This window comes from Ursus arctos, unplaced genomic scaffold (assembly GCF_023065955.2).
Source record: "Ursus arctos isolate Adak ecotype North America unplaced genomic scaffold, UrsArc2.0 scaffold_1, whole genome shotgun sequence".
Taxonomy (NCBI): Eukaryota; Metazoa; Chordata; class Mammalia; order Carnivora; family Ursidae; genus Ursus; species Ursus arctos.
In genome coordinates, this window is record NW_026622763.1 from 50,995,961 (window position 1) to 51,012,856 (window position 16,896).

Sequence of the window (16,896 nt, forward strand, 5' to 3'; positions counted from 1 at the left end):
TAAAATACATAAAATATATAGGTTCAGCTAATTCCATACCCATTTCTTCCAGGATTGTGCTCAATCAGTCACTGTTGGACTCAGTGGCTTTTAGTCATAGGCCACCTTTCACCACACCAAAGATCAACACAATCTTGGGTCCAGTTATCTATTTCCTTTGACGTCACTACCAGGGAACACTGTGTATAGTGTCTTCTAGTTTTCTTTTGTGGGGACATTGTCCCCTTTCATTTTTTCATTTACCTATCACATGTGACTGCTCCTGTTTGGCCCAGCCCAGTGACATCTTCTTTTAGAGTGGCCTCACTAGGGGCTGTTAACCTGTCATGACAAGTCTGTGATTTGATTGTTCCCCTCTCAGCCAGGGAACATTCTTCAGCCACCAGGACCTGTCACATCTCTCTTTCACTTAACTTTTCCATCCAGTCAAACCCTGTACATATTCTTTTTATATAAGAACTGGTAATACATATTAGTGTGTGTGTGTGTGTGTGTGTGTGTATAAAATGGTCTCCACCATCCATATCAAGCGTGTCTGTCAAGTACTCCCCTTCTATAATAACTGATTATAACATCTAGTCATATCTATATTTCAACATATTCATAAGTAATTGCCGAATCCAGGGGAAGTTTTCAATCCCTTTGCCAGACAGCTTTGCTGTAGTGACATTAACTTCAGGATGCATTTGCCCGTTACTTCGCCACCTGTCAGTCAGAAGAGTAGATAACCCAAAAACACATGCAGCCAAACTGAAGAATTCAGAAAATGTTTCATAACTTTCTATTAAAATGAGCTTTAAAATCTAGCATTCAAGCACATAACAAAACTACAGAAGCTGGTAATAATGCTGCCTTATATTTAACACAAAAAGAGATAATATTTCTTTTGCATGTTATAGGAATTGTAATAAAGGGAATTGTTTAAAGAAAGAAGCACGTAAGTATGTACATGTTTTATTTTAAACAAAGGAGCATCCAGAGCTAATGCATTCTTGGACGTATTAATTTCAGTAGTTGCAGCCAAGGTGTTTGAATGGATTTCCTTATATGTACAATGTAATAATACCACCATTCCTATTAGAAATTATTAGAATACTTATAAAAATTTCTGAAAAATGAAAACATTCACTAACAGAAAATGTGTTAATTCCATTTTTTTAAAAGCATGGCATACAAACACTTGTGACATAGCCCCCACCTACTTCTCTAGTCATTATATTACTTTTGTAGGAGCCAAAATTAAAATTTTTATTCATGTGTATACATATACATGCTATATGGATTAAAATTTCTGTGTTTTGTGTTTTGCCATCTCTTCTTTCTCACCATTTTGTGCTCATCCTTTAAGGCTTAGTTTAAGCTTTGTTTTTTCTTCTAATATCCTGCTCATGTGGGTTGGATGCTTGATAATATCCTGTGCATGGTTTGATTACTTTGTTTTCTGCACCGTCTTTTTGTTTGTTTTGTTTTTGTTTTCTGCACTGTCTTATTTCTGTTTATGTTTCTGCCTCCCTTCTTTTTTTTTTTTTTTTTTTTTTTTAATGATTTTTTATTATATTATGTTAGTCACCATACAGTACATCCCCGGTTTCCGATGTAAGGCTCGATGATTCATTAGTTGTGTATAACACCCAGTGCACCATGCAATACGTGCCCTCCTTACTACCCATCACCGGTCTATCCCATTCCCCCACCCCCCTCCCCTCTGAAGTCCTCAGTTTGTTTCTCATAGTCCATAGTCTCTCATGTTTCATTCCCCCTTCTGATTACCCCCCCTTTCTTTATCCCTTTCTTCCCCTACCGATCATCCTAGTTCTTAGGTTCCATAGATGAGAGAAACCATATGATAGTTGTCTTTCTCTGCTTGACTTATTTCACTTAGCATTATCTCCTCCAGTGCTGTCCATGTTGTAGCAAATGTTGAGAACTCGTTCTTTCTGATAGCTGAGTAATATTCCATTGTATATATGGACCACAACTTCTTAATCCAGTCATCTGTTGAAGGGCATCTCGGCTCCTTCCACGATTTAGCTATTGTGGACATTGCTGCTATGAACATTGGGGTGCATATGGCCCTTCTCTTCACTACGTCTGTATCTTTGGGGTAAATACCCAGTAGTGCAATGGCTGGATCATAGGGTAGCTCAATTTTTAACTTTTTAAGGGACCTCCACACTGTTTTCCAGAGTGGCTGTACCAACTTGCATTCCCACCAACAATGTAGGAGGGATCCCCTTTCTCCACATCCTCTCCAACAATTGTTGTTTCTTGCCTTGTCTATTTTTGCCATTCTAACTGGCGTAAGGTGGTATCTCAGTGTAGTTTTGATTTGAATTTCCTTGATGGCTAATGATTTTGAACATTTTTTCATGTGTCTGTTAGCCATTTGTATGTCTTCATTGGAAAAGTGTCTGTTCATATCTTCTGCCCATTTTTTGATTTGTTTATTTGTTTCTCGTGTATTGAGTTTGAGAAGTTCTTTGTAGATCTTGGATACCAGTCCTTTATCTGTAGTGTCATTTGCAAATATATTCTCCCATTCCGTGGGCTGCCTCTTAGTTTTTCTGACTGTTTCCTTGGATGTGCAGAAACTTTTAATCTTGATGAAGTCCCATAAATTCATTTTATCTTTTGTTTCTCTTGCCTTTGGGGATGTGTCATGAAAAAGGTTGCTTTGGCCGATGTCGTAGAGGTTGTTGCCTATGTTCTCCTCTAGAATTTTGATGGATTCCTGTCTCACATCGAGGTCTTTCATCCATTTGGAGTTTATTTTTGTGTATGGTGTGAGATAGTGGTCAAGTTTCATTCTCTTGCATGTAGCTGTCCAATTTTCCCAGCACCATTTATTGAAGAGACTGTCTTTTTCCCACCGGATGTTTTTTCCTGCTTTATCAAATATTAGTTGCCCAAAGAGCCGAGGGTCCATTTCTGGGCTCTCTATTCTGTTCCATTGGTCTATGTGTCTGTTTTTGTGCCAGTACCATGCTGTCTTTGTGATCACAGCTTTGTAGTACAGCTCGAAATCCAGCATTGTGATGCCCCCAGCTTTGTTTTTCCTTTTCAACAGTTCCTTGGAGATTCGGGGTCTTTTCTGTTTCCATACAAATTTAAGGACTGTTTGTTCCAGTTCTTTGAAAAATGTCCTTGGTATTTTGATCGGGATAGCATTGAAAGTGTAGATTGCTCTGGGTAGCATGGACATTTTAACTATGTTAATTCTTCCGATCCATGAGCATGGAATATCTTTCCATCTTTTTATGTCTTCCTCAATGTCTTTCAAGAGTGATTTATAGTTTCTAGAATATAGGTCCTTTACGTCTCTGGTTAAGTTAATTCCAAGGTAACGTATGGTTTTTGGTGCTATTGTAAATGGGATGGATTCCCTAATTTCTCTTTCTTCGGTCTCGTTATTCGTGTATAGAAATGCAACTGATTTCTGAGCATTTATTTTGTATCCTGCCACGTTACTGAATTGCTCTATAACTTCTAATAGTTTGGGAGTGGCTTCTTTTGGGTTTTCCATATAGAGTATCATGTCATCTGCAAAGAGAGACATTTTGACTTCTTCTTTGCCAATTTGAATACCTTTGATCCCTTTTTGTCGTCTGATTGCTGTTGCAAGGACTTCTAGTACTCTGCCTCCCTTCTTGATTATGAGTTTTTTGATGGCAAGAGTTATGTTTAGTTCCTGTGAGGTACAAACACCTAGTGTGATACTTAAAACATAATGTCCTGTCAGTATATGCTAATGAAATTAATAAGTTAATATTTAAAAAACTTTTGTAAGTATCTAATAGGAAAGGTAGTATCACTTCATTTTACATTGGAGAAATTAAAGAAATTAAATGAAATCAATGTATCCATGCTGGTCTTAGTTCCCAGTGCTCCCATGTATAAGGTAAAACATTTATGTACATATGTGATCATATATCATGGAGGTATCTTTTTCTTTATTTTAATGTCTAAATGTCCTACCATGAAATAAATCTCTACATGCCTAAAAGGCTAAGCAGTATTAGACCATTTCTTCATTATTAGAGGTTTACATCTGACTTATCCAAGGAGATTATATGACCTGTTTCTGAGATTGTGGGTTGGGTTGCTTGTTTATCTTTGTGCTAACCACTCCTTTTGACAGTTTATTGGGGATAGGCAAGGGAGGAAGAAGTTATAGGGAGCTGTGTGTGCATGATTGTACAAAGTTATATCATAGAACAAGTCCTTGAACCTCAGAATCAGAGCAGGCGTTTAGCACGTGTAAAACATTGAGCAAATGATTTATCCTTTTTATATATCCGTTTCCTCATCAAAGTGGGGATGATAATATATGCTTTGAGTGTTGTTAAATGAAATGACTCTAAAACATCTACTAACACAATTAGATGCTTGAGATATGGTAACTGTTAAGTTATTATTTGTCAGGTAAATTGTATGGTACAGGGTAAATGTTCTGGATTTCTCAAGTATGAGTGTCCTAATTCAATTCTTACACATATCCCAGTTCAACTATTGATATTTTCTCTTCCCTGTACCTTTGATTTACTGATCTATGACTGATGTTAGATTTGAAACCTTATTTTATTTTCCCTTAATCTTTATTTTCAATATTTTTACCCAACTTCAGGCAAAAAATGGGATCCAAGAAATGGAATGTTGTTCTCTAGAATCTGACTGGATCTATTTTCATCCTGATGCTTCTGGCAGAATAATACATGTTGGCCCAAATCAGGTCAAGTGAGTATTTTTATGAGTTATTTTAAAGTGAAACATAGATTTTGGAAGCATTTATCGGCAAGTTTATTTTTGCCAGCTAACTATTGACTCAATTATAGAAATAATTAGCTTGTTATAGGTTGCTTCTTCAGAGGCTGGCATCTAGAAAACTTTATTTTTCAGCCTCATCGTTGTAGATATCAGCCACTCTCTATAGATATTACATAAATTCTTTAATGGATGATATATGGGTAAAAGGAGATTCAGATTGGCTTGTCCTCATCATGTTTTAATTCTTCAGGATTAAGGAGAGAAATGATTTGTCTTTGTTCTAAAAGACAGCTTTAGAACAGGAGTTGTTTGAGGTAAACCTTGTTTTGCTTTGTTGACCCACGTCTTCCATCCAGTTGACCTTTCCTTCCTTCAAACACTTCATTTGGCTTCCCTGACACCACAGTTCTGAATATTTTCCTCCCTCTTTGATCTGTCTTTCGTAGTATCCTTTCACGTTCTTTCTCTTCTACCCAGACTTTAATTATTGGATGTCCTCAGGATTTAGACCCTGTTTTCTTCTCATTCTTCATTCCTTTCTGCATGATTCTATTTATTGATTCTTTTTATTACCTTGGTTTCATAGATCATGTATACACCAAAACTCCAGAATTTATATCCTGACCCAAACCTTTCAACTAATACGAGAAATCTGGAATTATTCTGAACACTTTGTTACCTTTTTGTCTTTCATCAGTACATTGCACTCGTGTGCATTTTCTCTGTCACACAAACACACCCTCCCACCCATATATCCTGTTAGTCCTTTTTCTTTTTCTTTTTTTTTTTTTTTTGTTACTAAATATTTCTTAAATCGTCCTCTTTCTACCGTTGGCCACTGTCACTATGTAGGTCAGACCACTGTCACCACTAGCCTGGACTGTGGTAATAGTCCACTTACAGGACTCCCAAGAATCCATTTTTGTACTCTGTCAGTCTGTTTTCTTCTCAGCAGTGAGAGTGATTTTTAGAACCATTAACAAACACAAAAACCTAACTAAGTGGATTCTCCTTTAACATTTTTATAGCTTCTTGTTCCTGAGATAAAAACCATCATTCACTTAGCATGGTCTGAAAGACCCTCCGCCCCCTCAGTTTATTTCAGTAATGCTGTCTTTTCAGACCTGTTTCCTCTGTTTGGAGTGTGTTTCCCCTCCCTGTTCTCTTGTCGAATTTCTATTCATATTTCGTCACCAGCTTAAATATCCCCTTTTCACAGAGTCCTTCTCTGATACGCTTCATTAGATGAGCTCCCCCATCATATTTTCTTCCTCTAACACAGCAATTTTAATTAATTATTTGTTTGATTATCTGTTTAAATATCTAGCTTTGGAGTCATCAACTCAGTAGTGGCAGGGAAAGAGTCTGTTTTGCTGACTATAACCCCAGCACTGAGCATAGTGCTTAGCACAGAGTAGGTGCTCAGTAAGTTTGTTGATAAGAAAGACATTGTCTGCCTTCTGTATTCCTTATGCTTCTTGTTAGTTAGCTTACTTTTCCGGATTGATTATAAAGAAAATAAAGGGACTTAAGTAAGATTATGAACTTTCATAAAAAGTCTTAAAAACTGTAGTTCAGCTTTAGTAAACATTGGTTCTAATGTTGGTTGCTATCCACCTTTTTTGTTTTTGTTTTTGTTTTTTTTGTTTTTTTAGAGAGGGAGAAAGGGATGGGCAGAGGGAGAGTGAGGATCTTAAGCAGGGTCCACTCCCAGTGCAGAGCCCAACTTGGGGATCTCACAACCCCGAGATTGTGACTGGAGCCGAAATCAAGCGTTGGATGCTTAACTGACTGAACCACCCAGGCACACCATTACCATTGCCCACCTTTTAATAGTAGTTCGAGCTTAAGAAAATAAGGTCCACAAAGGGTGTGTGCCCTTTTACCAGGTTCTAGAAGATAGGCACTTTTAAATATTGGCACTAACTAAAATAACAAATTGAGTAGTTTAAAATATAATCTGATTTCTTTGCCCCTGGCAAACTGTAAGGCTTCTGGCTCTCCCTGGCCACACTAGCTGCTTCTCTCTGCTACTCTCTTTGCCTGCGTTTGAGACTTTAAGCTTTGAGAACATTGTGCTTTTGAAGCTTGTTAATACTGTGAACAGATTTGTGTGGGCAGTGAGCAAATTGTTTTCTTTTCTCTTGCTTAGTAAGCTTGTCCATTAGGCCATTTGCACTCAGAAAATCCAAATTTTTAAATATAACCCTACGATAAAAGTATTAAGTAAATTTCAGTTTTTAAATATTACTCTTTTACGAAAACATTTAGTTTAGGTTTAGTTGCTAATCCGGTCTGCCTTATAGTTAACTCTGAGTGTTGTTCATTGATATCTCATTCTATCTTCAGAAGCAAAAAATGCCAATATCTACTGTAATGCTACTGTTAAAGCTGAAACGTTTAAGACCTATTGCAGGATGACAAAGATGAGGTTCTTTAGAGTAACTTTCATTAAGCCAGTTTGGAAGATGGCTTAAGCCTGAGGAAGCTGCTTCATTACCTACTTAGGAGTACCTGTTGTCACAGGTTTTCTGTTTTAACAAAGTCTCTGAATTTCAAGGAGTTTGTGGACACTAAAGTGATCAAACATTAATACTTCAGACTCCACAGGAGGAGAGGAGAACTGACTTAGTGTTATTCCTGTAATTTTCATTTGTTGAATTTCATTTCAGTGGTTCCACTTTGGCACTTTAATGATGTGTTGAGGTCTTAGGTTCTTTTTTCCCTTTTCAGAGTTTTAAAGCTAAATGAAGTAGAAAATGATAGTGCCCAGCATCAGATCTCTGAAGATTTTGTCATTTTGGCCAACAGGGAGAAGAACAAAGTAAGCCAGAAGTACTTTAAAATTCTTCCTAGCACTGTCTTTCTATTTGAGAATATAGTATACAAATGTGTTTGTCTTTTAGTGTGGCTGAAAAGAACAGCACAATAAAAGTCTGGGTTTTTTCGTTTACATAGGTAGCTGGTCTTAACCCCAAGCACAGGTGAGATTCGAAAAGAGTTGATTATATTGAGCTTATCTTTTGCTGATTTCTGTTTCCTTTCTGGGTTTCTCCTTAAGTTTTTATTGATGAATTTTCAACCTATGGGTTTAATTAGCTGTGCAAACTTAGAGTAGGTTGGGGTAGATATGAATCTGTAAAAATCACATACCATGGTTTAACTCCAAATAGTTCTTTTCCTTTAGTGTACAAATTAAGAACATGAAGAAAATTATGCAGAGAGAAATTTCCAAAAGCAGACCCACTGTAGCATTGCTGTACTTATACTAAAGCAAAAATCAGAAGGGCAAGTGAAGTAGCAAATCTGTAACCTTTGTATTTATTGTTTGCCTATTTTGGTATTTTATCCATTAATTTATTATAGTAAAGTATTTTTACTAATTGGAGGATCAGAAATCTGATTCAGAATTTTCTCAGTAGAGGAAAGAGTTGTGGATGTTGGATAAGGGTTGGTGGTTTAACGAAATTTAGTACAGTTTTGCTATTTATTGCACATAAAAGGACTCATCATATCTTTTTATTTCTCTCCATATGATAGAATGAAAACTTACCCACTGTTACAGCTTCTGGACGGGTGGTGAAAAAAAATGTTAACCTTCTGGATGATGACCCAGAACAAGAGGTATTACTTTAGCCAGAGATAATAAACCAAACTAGTGTGTACTAGCCCTGGGGTTCTTAAATTATACTTCCCGGACTCTGGGGTAGAGGTTGGGGGTGAGTAGTTCCACGCAGACTCCATTGGTGGGATTGTACGTGGTATTTCAACCAGTGCATCCCCGTCATCCTCTCTTCTCATACTGGAATTATTCATAAGATTTTGTTTGCAGAAAGGGTCTTAGGACTGAAATAATTTGAAAACACTACTAGCTTATTTTTTGTTTATGTGCACATTTCTAGGGAAATTTCTTTTTTTTTTTTTTTTTTTTCCCAAAACTTATGAAAACGTTTTATTGAAGATCTGTCCTTCAAATGTCTTTTCCGATATTTCTGCTCTCAGGTTACCCTCATGTTAACCACAGTTTAAACTGATTTGGTCACACCATACACACTATTCAACTTTAAACATTGATATGTAATGTTCTTTTTTTTTTTAATAATTTTTATTTTGTTATATTAGTCACCATACAGTACATCCCCAGTTTTTGATGCAATGTTCCATGATTCATTATTTGCGTATAACACCCAGTGCACCATGCAATATGTGCCCTCCTTAATACCCATCACCAGCCTATCCCAATCCCCCACTCCCCTCCCCTAGGGAAATTTCTTAATAGAAACTATTTGAATTATATCCTGATGACTTTATGGCTTTTGCTTTATTTTTTACTTACAAGACATGGATATGTTTGTTAATGATCGTGGGCCAGGGAAGAAGAGTGTGAGGATGTGATAAATTAATTTAGCCTCTAGCCTGAACTTGACTTCACCACTCACTAAGCTAATACATTTTTATCCTTTTCTTTTAAAGAGGCATTGAAAGTTCTTATGAAATCAACTGACCGTGACTATGCTTCAGATATATAACCATTGCATGTATTCTAAATCTGTTTAGACCAGAAAACTGTTTGATTGTGTGGCCATTTCTAGGTAGAAACATTAGAGTAGCCTTCTAAAGGTAGTTTTGAAAAATCTTTTAAAAATGTTGAAGGAGGGGCACCTGGGTGGCACAGCGGTTAAGCGTCTGCCTTCGGCTCAGGGCGTGATCCCCGCGTTATGGGATCGAGCCCCACATCAGGCTCTTCCGCTATGAGCCTGCTTCTTCCTCTCCCACTCTCCCTGCTTGTGTTCCCTCTCTCGCTGGCTGTCTCTATCTCTATCAAATAAATAAATAAAATCTTTAAAAAAAAATGTTGAAGGTGACCCAGTATGTGGCTACTCTCAAAAAGAGAGTGTGTATACACATTTACACACATTTGAGAACAAAGGAGAAAGCTCCCTGTATATAAAACTATATTCAAGAAAGACATACTAAAATCACTAAAAGGTAGCAAAAATAATAAACAAGGAGAAATTGGTAGCAAAGAGAGAGATACTCTACATCAAGAGATTAGAAAACAAAAACTTTTAGCCTGTAAAGGAGAAACTTAAAGGGGTCGAGACTAAATGCTGTAAAATCACTACACTCAGGCAAGAAGTCTACTCTTTGAAGTTTGACCAAGGTAATATTAAGGCAAAAAAGTAAATAAAAAGGAACCATGTGTAATAAATCTCTATACATTTTTATGTCATGGGTAGTAAAGGCAGAAAATATAAATAGATGAAAAAGCAGTTTGACCAAATGTGAGTGAAGGATTAGTATATGGTGGTTCAAAGAAACTTGCTGTGCCTGCCAAAGTGTCCCTTCCTGTGGTCCATCCCTGGATGGCTGACATGGATCTGTTTCCCCTGTGAGGCTGTTAGAGTCCCAGGTTTACTTCCTTAAACAGAGTTTGAGGTTAGATTTTTCTCTCTTAAGACTTTACCATCATTAATCATTTCTAGCTAACATCGCTCATCCCAGTCCTGTTCTGTGGGTTGAATTTCAGTTCCTAATTATTAATATTCTCCCTCAAGTATAAGCAGCCATTTTTGCTTTCTTTAGGGAACGAAAAGCATTCAAAAAGAGAAAAAAAAAAAAGATGGCAAATAGAGTCATAAATAGTATGTGATAGGCTATTAGTTCTACTTGAAATGACTTGTGTTTTTCTGAGGTAAGACCCTTCTGACAAAGTGGGTAATTTTTAGGTTTCAGAAATGAACTTCATATATTTAGTCCTATCTGGAAGCCAGTGAACACACATGTCAGAGGCAGCAGTTGAATACCTCTTTTGAATTTGGAGAAGTTCTAGTGTGCTGTCGTAATAGAGAATTTCAGTAATACTTTGGCTGAGATCTACATAGACTTGGTTCTGTTAGAATCTGTAGGGTACTGCTGCAGTCTTCAGAATCTTGGGACTTTATTGGCATAAAAGTAGAGACCTGTTTCTACCTATGCTCTCACCCATTCATTCCTCTTTCTACATTTTAAAAATAAGTAATAGAATAGTTAAACCACAAATAGAAACAATCCTAACTGGATAACTGGATTTTGCCCCTCTTTTTCTCTGCCTTATCCATCTATTCCCTGAGACTTTTAAAATTGTGGACTATGAAGATGAGCTGGATTTGCTTTCCGTGGTAGCTGTTACCCAAATAGATGCTGAAGGAAAAGCTCACCTGGATTTCCATTGTAATGAATATGGAACTTTACTTAAAAGCATTCCACTGGTGGAGTCATGGGATGTGGTGAGTAGAGTCCATGGAATACAAAGTTGTAAGAATTTTCTTTGTAGGTGACATTTATTGGAACAGATGTTACTGTGTTCATATCAGTCCAGGGTCACCTATACCAGTGACCACATCAAAGAGGATATCATCCTACAGGACAAAATGAGTACTTCTTAAGCCTTCCTCCCCTAGGAACTAGAAGGCCTTCTTTCTAGAGGCCTTAAAGATGAAGTTTTATGTTTTCTTCTGAGACATCCTATTTCCTTACCATAGTCTTTGGTTTTCTCACATTTTATAAGTTTGGTAACATTTTAAAAAATAGAAGTATACTCTGTTGCATCTCCCCAGTTATTTCATAGAGATGATATCCAAGCATGTAGGGTTTCCAGGCACTCTTGGAAATATTTGTCTACTTTTTTGATTATTATGGAATATAAAAACTGTAAGGAAAAGTAGCTATTATTTTATCCAGTCCTTTTGTTTCATCAGTGGAGTACCTAAGAGGTTTAGCAACTTGACCACTGTCACACAGTGAAATAGCAGTATAAGCAATAGAATCTGGGTGTTCAGACTCCTACGACCAGGGCTCTTTTCATTTTTAACATTTTGTGCAATGCTTTTCTATCTGCATATTCATAAATAATGAAAATAAACTATTTCTAGCAACTGTTTTGCTTCCAAGTATATATTTGAAGATCCCTAGCATAGGTGCTATTACATTTTAGTGAGGTAATTGCGAACATGGTTGTGTGAAGAGGAGATTTCATTTGACTGTGTTTTCATTACAGACATACAGCCATGAAGTCTACTTTGATAGAGACTTGGTACTACACATAGAACAGAAACCAAGCAGGGTCTTCAGCTGCTATGTTTACCAGATGGTATGTGACCCTGGCGAAGAAGAAACAACAAACAGAAGTTGTGAAAAAGAGTGAGATAATTTTAAATTTTGAGCTGTAACGTATAAGACTTTTAGCCACATACCTGAGCAGCTATGTTCAGTCCTCCTTTTTGTTATCTGAGTAGAAAGTTCTCCAATATTTTCCAGAAAAGGTCTTGTGTTGACTTCAGGTGATGGTGACTTCTTTTTTAAATTCTTGCCATACAGGGGGTGGTAAGGACTTCATTTTATGAAAAGATTTTTTAGAATGACATCCCAGGACGTCTAGCATTTTAGAGCTTTTAGCTAGGTGGTGATGCAAATATAAAGTGTTGGGAAGTACAGAAGACAAGTTAATTTCAATTGTTGGGAGAGGTTTATTGATGGAGAAGTATTTAACATGGTTCTAAAGGATGGTATGGAATTTTGATAGGTAGGACTAAGCAGGAAAGACAGAAAGATGTAGAAGACACAGAAAGAAATTCTCTGTCCTCTATACTAGACTTTGCCTAAGGGTGAGAAAGGCGATCTGTAGTGTGAAAGAATATTTTTGAGCCATAAATGTGTCATCACATTTTTTAAAATCATCTATATGTATATATACGTTTTGTATTTATATATAGCATTAGGAATTGGCTCTAGTTCCCAGATTATCTTTTCTTCCATGGTTTTATTCTCTTGGCTTGGTGTTCCCATTGATTATTTCTGTTTCTATCATAGACTAATGTAAAAGACTCCAAGCAAACTTTAAGTGAAATATTTTTCTGATATGTAGCCTGTTCAGCTCTTAATACATCTAAGAATGTTGTACTCATTCCACCATTCTATTTATTTGGTGAATTTTCCAGTTCTGCTTAGGCAATATTTTCATACCTATGCAATAAGATAAAGGTATCCTGGATCCCACCAGTTCTGCTCATTGTAGAGGAGCAGATAAAGTTTCAGTTCCTGCTGGCTTGGGAGTTGACTGATTAGCTAGAAAGGGCTTTTGGCTCTATCTTAGTTGTGAAACAAGTATTTTTTTCTTCTTCGTTAGGACCATTCTAAATATAATCCTTAAACTCAGATAATCATTCTTCAGATTGTTAAATAAAAGCAACCTAAGGGAGAAAATTGTTTCTTTTTGCTTCCTGTTTGAGAAATTCAGTTGCTGCAATCCACATGTTCAGCACATTTCTCTGATTCAGCCTCAAAAGAATAGTAAAAATAGAAGGGGAGGAAACAGCAGTAAAAATCATTGCTGATTCAAATTTAAGGTTAAAATATGGGATTCTAGCTTGGATAATTTACATTAAAATCATTTGGTTTTGGGGACACCTGGGTGGCTCAGTTGCTTAAGCATCCAACTCTTGATCTCAGCTCAGGTCTTGATCTCAGGGTCATGGATTTAAGCCCCATGTTGGGCTCCATGGTGCGCATGGAGCCTACTTAAAAAAAAAAAAATTAAAATCCTTCAGTTTTTCCTTCAGTTTTGGCTTGATCCCATGTTAAGAATGATGTGAATTCTGCCTTTTTCTGCCATTGAAGTTTGCAGATAAATTTCAAGCATGATTGACAGGGCTGAAGAGAAAAGGTGTGAACCTATTCCAGACATCAAGAAATTAGTAGCAGAGTTCCTAAATTTAGAAGAAATAAAGGGAGCAAACCTGAAACTGTCTTTTGCGCAATAGAAAAGAAGATTGCTAATATTTTAGAATAAAAGAAAGTATTTATATGTGAGCTAAAGATAAATCTTTCTGAATCTGATCCTAAGTGTAATAATAACCATTTGGGAAAGTAGAAGTGATGATTACCTCATGAGCAAGATAATAAAACTATCTTTATGTATTAAATTCTAATACTTTTATACTAATTGAAAAATCCATTCTTGTTTTATGCATCGTTAGTAGTACTATTTAATATAATATTTGAAGCTTTCGGAGCATTTTAGAGACTTGTTTGTGGTTATAGCAGTTGAATAGTTATAATGTGCTGGCGATTGCCCCAAACTCCTAATTAGACACTTGTATCTAAACAGTCATACCCAGTGAATTTACATCTTGAAGAACAAGTCTGGTAAGAGGTAATAAATTAAAAATACCAGAGAAAAGAAAGAAACCAGTGTTGTACGGGTTTCAAAGCAGATGCAGTGCTATTATATAAAAGCAGAAAGCCTACTCTCCAAGAGTGTTTCAGAAAAGGATGTCCTAAGACTTCAGTCCTGTCTGGTTTTTTAAAAAAACGTTTACTGAGTTTCCCCTTCTCCTTTAAGTCGTTATCTTCTTTTGATGAAATGATAGGAACTCACCTGCTCAGAAGGGCATCTGAAAATGAGCTGAGATTCTTAGCTGCTTTTTAGGATGGGGGCAGATATGAGTGGGTGGGTCAAATACTTCTAGTCTAGGTATGAACTGACCACTGAGAAACTCCTAATGTTTCACCACTGCCAAAATCCTGATCCTAGACCAGGATCCAGGCAGGAAATGTACTTTAGTGTGAAAGACCAAAGGGAGTTGTGGGCAGTGTAACAAATAGAAGGGTTATGCCCCAATTAAAAGGACAAGCTGCTCCTTCATAGTTTCAGCCGATTGTGACATTATGTGGGGTACATGATTGTTAACAGGATGGTTGATAAAAAGATGCCAAAGGTAGTAAAAAATGTGGGAAATTTATGGATAACACACATAGCAGGAGACATTACAGCATGCTTCCCAAAATGTATGGGCTTCCCAGCTTCCCATAGGAGCCTTGCAGCTGTTCATTCTGCCACCTGTTAGGCATGACACTGCCATTCTCTTGGGGTGGAGGGAAGCGGCCATTAATATCCTCCTGGTCCCACCTTAACCGCCACCGTCTGCCTGACTGTTTAGAGTCTTTAACTGGGTGCCCACCTACCTAACAAGCACTAGTGATAGGCATAAAACACGGTGGGTAACATTTCTGGGTGTTCAATGTAAAACCAAGCGAAGGTTGTATAGCTTCTTTTAGCAGGTCTAGATAATATGCTGATAAGAAGTGTGTTTTCTGCATCTAATTGTGATTCTGTATTCTCACAGTATCAGTGCAGCAAGGTTATCATTCTTTGACTTTTTAAAACGTTTCTCAGAGTTTGAGGGGTTTGAACTACCTAGTGAGGAGATGATGTTCTATTTAAACAAATTAAGGTACTCTTCCACCAATTCTTCCACCAATTGAATGTTTTGTTTCTTGTACGTACTTTTTTAAAAAAATGATAACTTAGATTTATTGAGTGCTTTCTATCTACCAATCACTGTGATACATGTAAAATGAATTGGCTCACTCAACATTCAGAAGAATCATATGAAGTATGTACTACCATTATCCTTCCACATTTTGTAAATGAGGAAAGTGAGGCTTATAGAAGCTAATTTGCTTAAGGTCCTACAACTAATAAGTGCAGAGATAGGAAACACCCAGATTTGTTTGACACATTCTTATGCCACATTTCCCCCAGAGCTCTCAAAACGCAAATGATGTTATTTTATCTCATATATAGCATGCTGATAGTGATAATACTGGGTATAGGAAAATGCTTAATAAGTGTTTTTTAAATGATGATTGGCTATCCAAATTTTGGACAAAGTTTGAATGAGATACGGTTGGCCTATTCACATATGTAACGTGATATAAAAGATGATTCTTCTATTCAGTGATAGTTAAAAGTAATTTTTTTAAAAAGATGCAAAATATGGTACTCTCATCCTGTTTGTGGGTGATAATAAACACCAGTATTAGTAATTGCTCTTAAGGTAACTTGGCTTCCTTTTCAATAATTTTTATAGTTTCTTAACCTTTCTTACCATGTTTACATATGTCATCTAACTTTTAGAATTTCAGGGAAAATTCTGGGACTAATTTCTGGTCCCTATGTTGCTATAGAACCTACCTCTGTCTTAAAGAAGGAATAATTTATTACAGGCATAGGATGTATATTAGAAAGATAAGACCAACTGAGGGCTTCTCCTGTCACTTTATTATGAAATTTTTCAAATATACAGCAAAGTTGATGGAATTTTATAGTACATACCCAATTACCAACTTCATGGATTCTGAATTTTACTCTATGTGTTTTATTACTCATCTATCCACGTTACTTTTATGATGCATTTCAAAGTAAATTGCAGACATCAGTATGCTTCCCCCAATACTTCAACATGCATATAAGTAAGTAGAGTTCAATGTTTAGTTCTTAAAATTTTTGATGTACACTTACATGCAATGAATTGCACAAATGTTAGATATAAACTCACTGAGTTTTTGCAAATGCATTCATCTGTGTAACCCAAACCCTTTTCAAAATTTAGAATACAGCAATCATTCCAGAAAGTTTCCTCATGTTCCTTCCCAGTCAATTCCCACCCCACCTATTGGGTGTTAACTACTGTTCTGATTATTTTGCCTCACAGATTAAATTTGCCCATTCTAAAACTTTTTATGAAAGAAATCCTACAAAGCATAATGCTTCCTTCATGTTTTTGAAGTTAATTCATGTCGCATGTACCAGTGATTCAGTCCTTTTTATTGCTGAGTAGTCTCTTATATAAATGTGTCAGGTTTTTTTCCATTTTCCTGTTGATGGATACCTGGGCTGTTTCTGCTTTCTCTCTCTCTCTCTCTCTTTTTTTTTTTGCCATTATGAATAAAGTGCTCTGAACGTCTTGTATACACTTTTTGTGAACATATGTCTTTATTCCTCTTGGGTAAACATCTAAGGATAGAATTGTTGGGTTCTAGGGTAGGTGTATGTTTAGTTTAATAAGGAACTGCCAGACCTTTTTTCCAAAGGATTGTACCATTTTACATGCCTGTGACAATGTATGAAACTTCCAGTTGCTCCACATTTTCTCCAGTACTTGTGGTTGTTAGTCTTTTTTATCTTGCATTTATGGTGGGTGTAAAATCTTTCCTAGTTGTTGCCTAGATTGTTTCTACTTGCCCCTAGCAGCCCTCTCATCAGGTTACCCTCGTTATCTTTTTTAACCCCACCCCACCAGGAAATGC

At 36.6% G+C, this 16,896-nt stretch overlaps 1 protein-coding gene across 2 annotated transcripts in view; it reads left to right on the forward strand.

Moving 5' to 3' along the window:
• The window catches only part of DCAF17 (DDB1 and CUL4 associated factor 17), a 42,477-nt gene extending 25,915 nt beyond the window's left edge, over positions 1–16,562 (forward strand). For both annotated transcript variants that reach the window (XM_026492572.4, XM_044381486.3), the window contains 5 exons: positions 4,625–4,734; positions 7,498–7,588; positions 8,305–8,388; positions 10,878–11,033; positions 11,804–16,562. In XM_026492572.4, the coding sequence (XP_026348357.1) occupies positions 4,625–4,734; positions 7,498–7,588; positions 8,305–8,388; positions 10,878–11,033; positions 11,804–11,950 (588 nt within the window). In that variant the 3' untranslated portion in view covers positions 11,951–16,562. The remainder of the gene's footprint in view (positions 1–4,624; positions 4,735–7,497; positions 7,589–8,304; positions 8,389–10,877; positions 11,034–11,803) is intronic.
• The last annotated feature ends 334 nt before the right edge of the window (positions 16,563–16,896 follow it).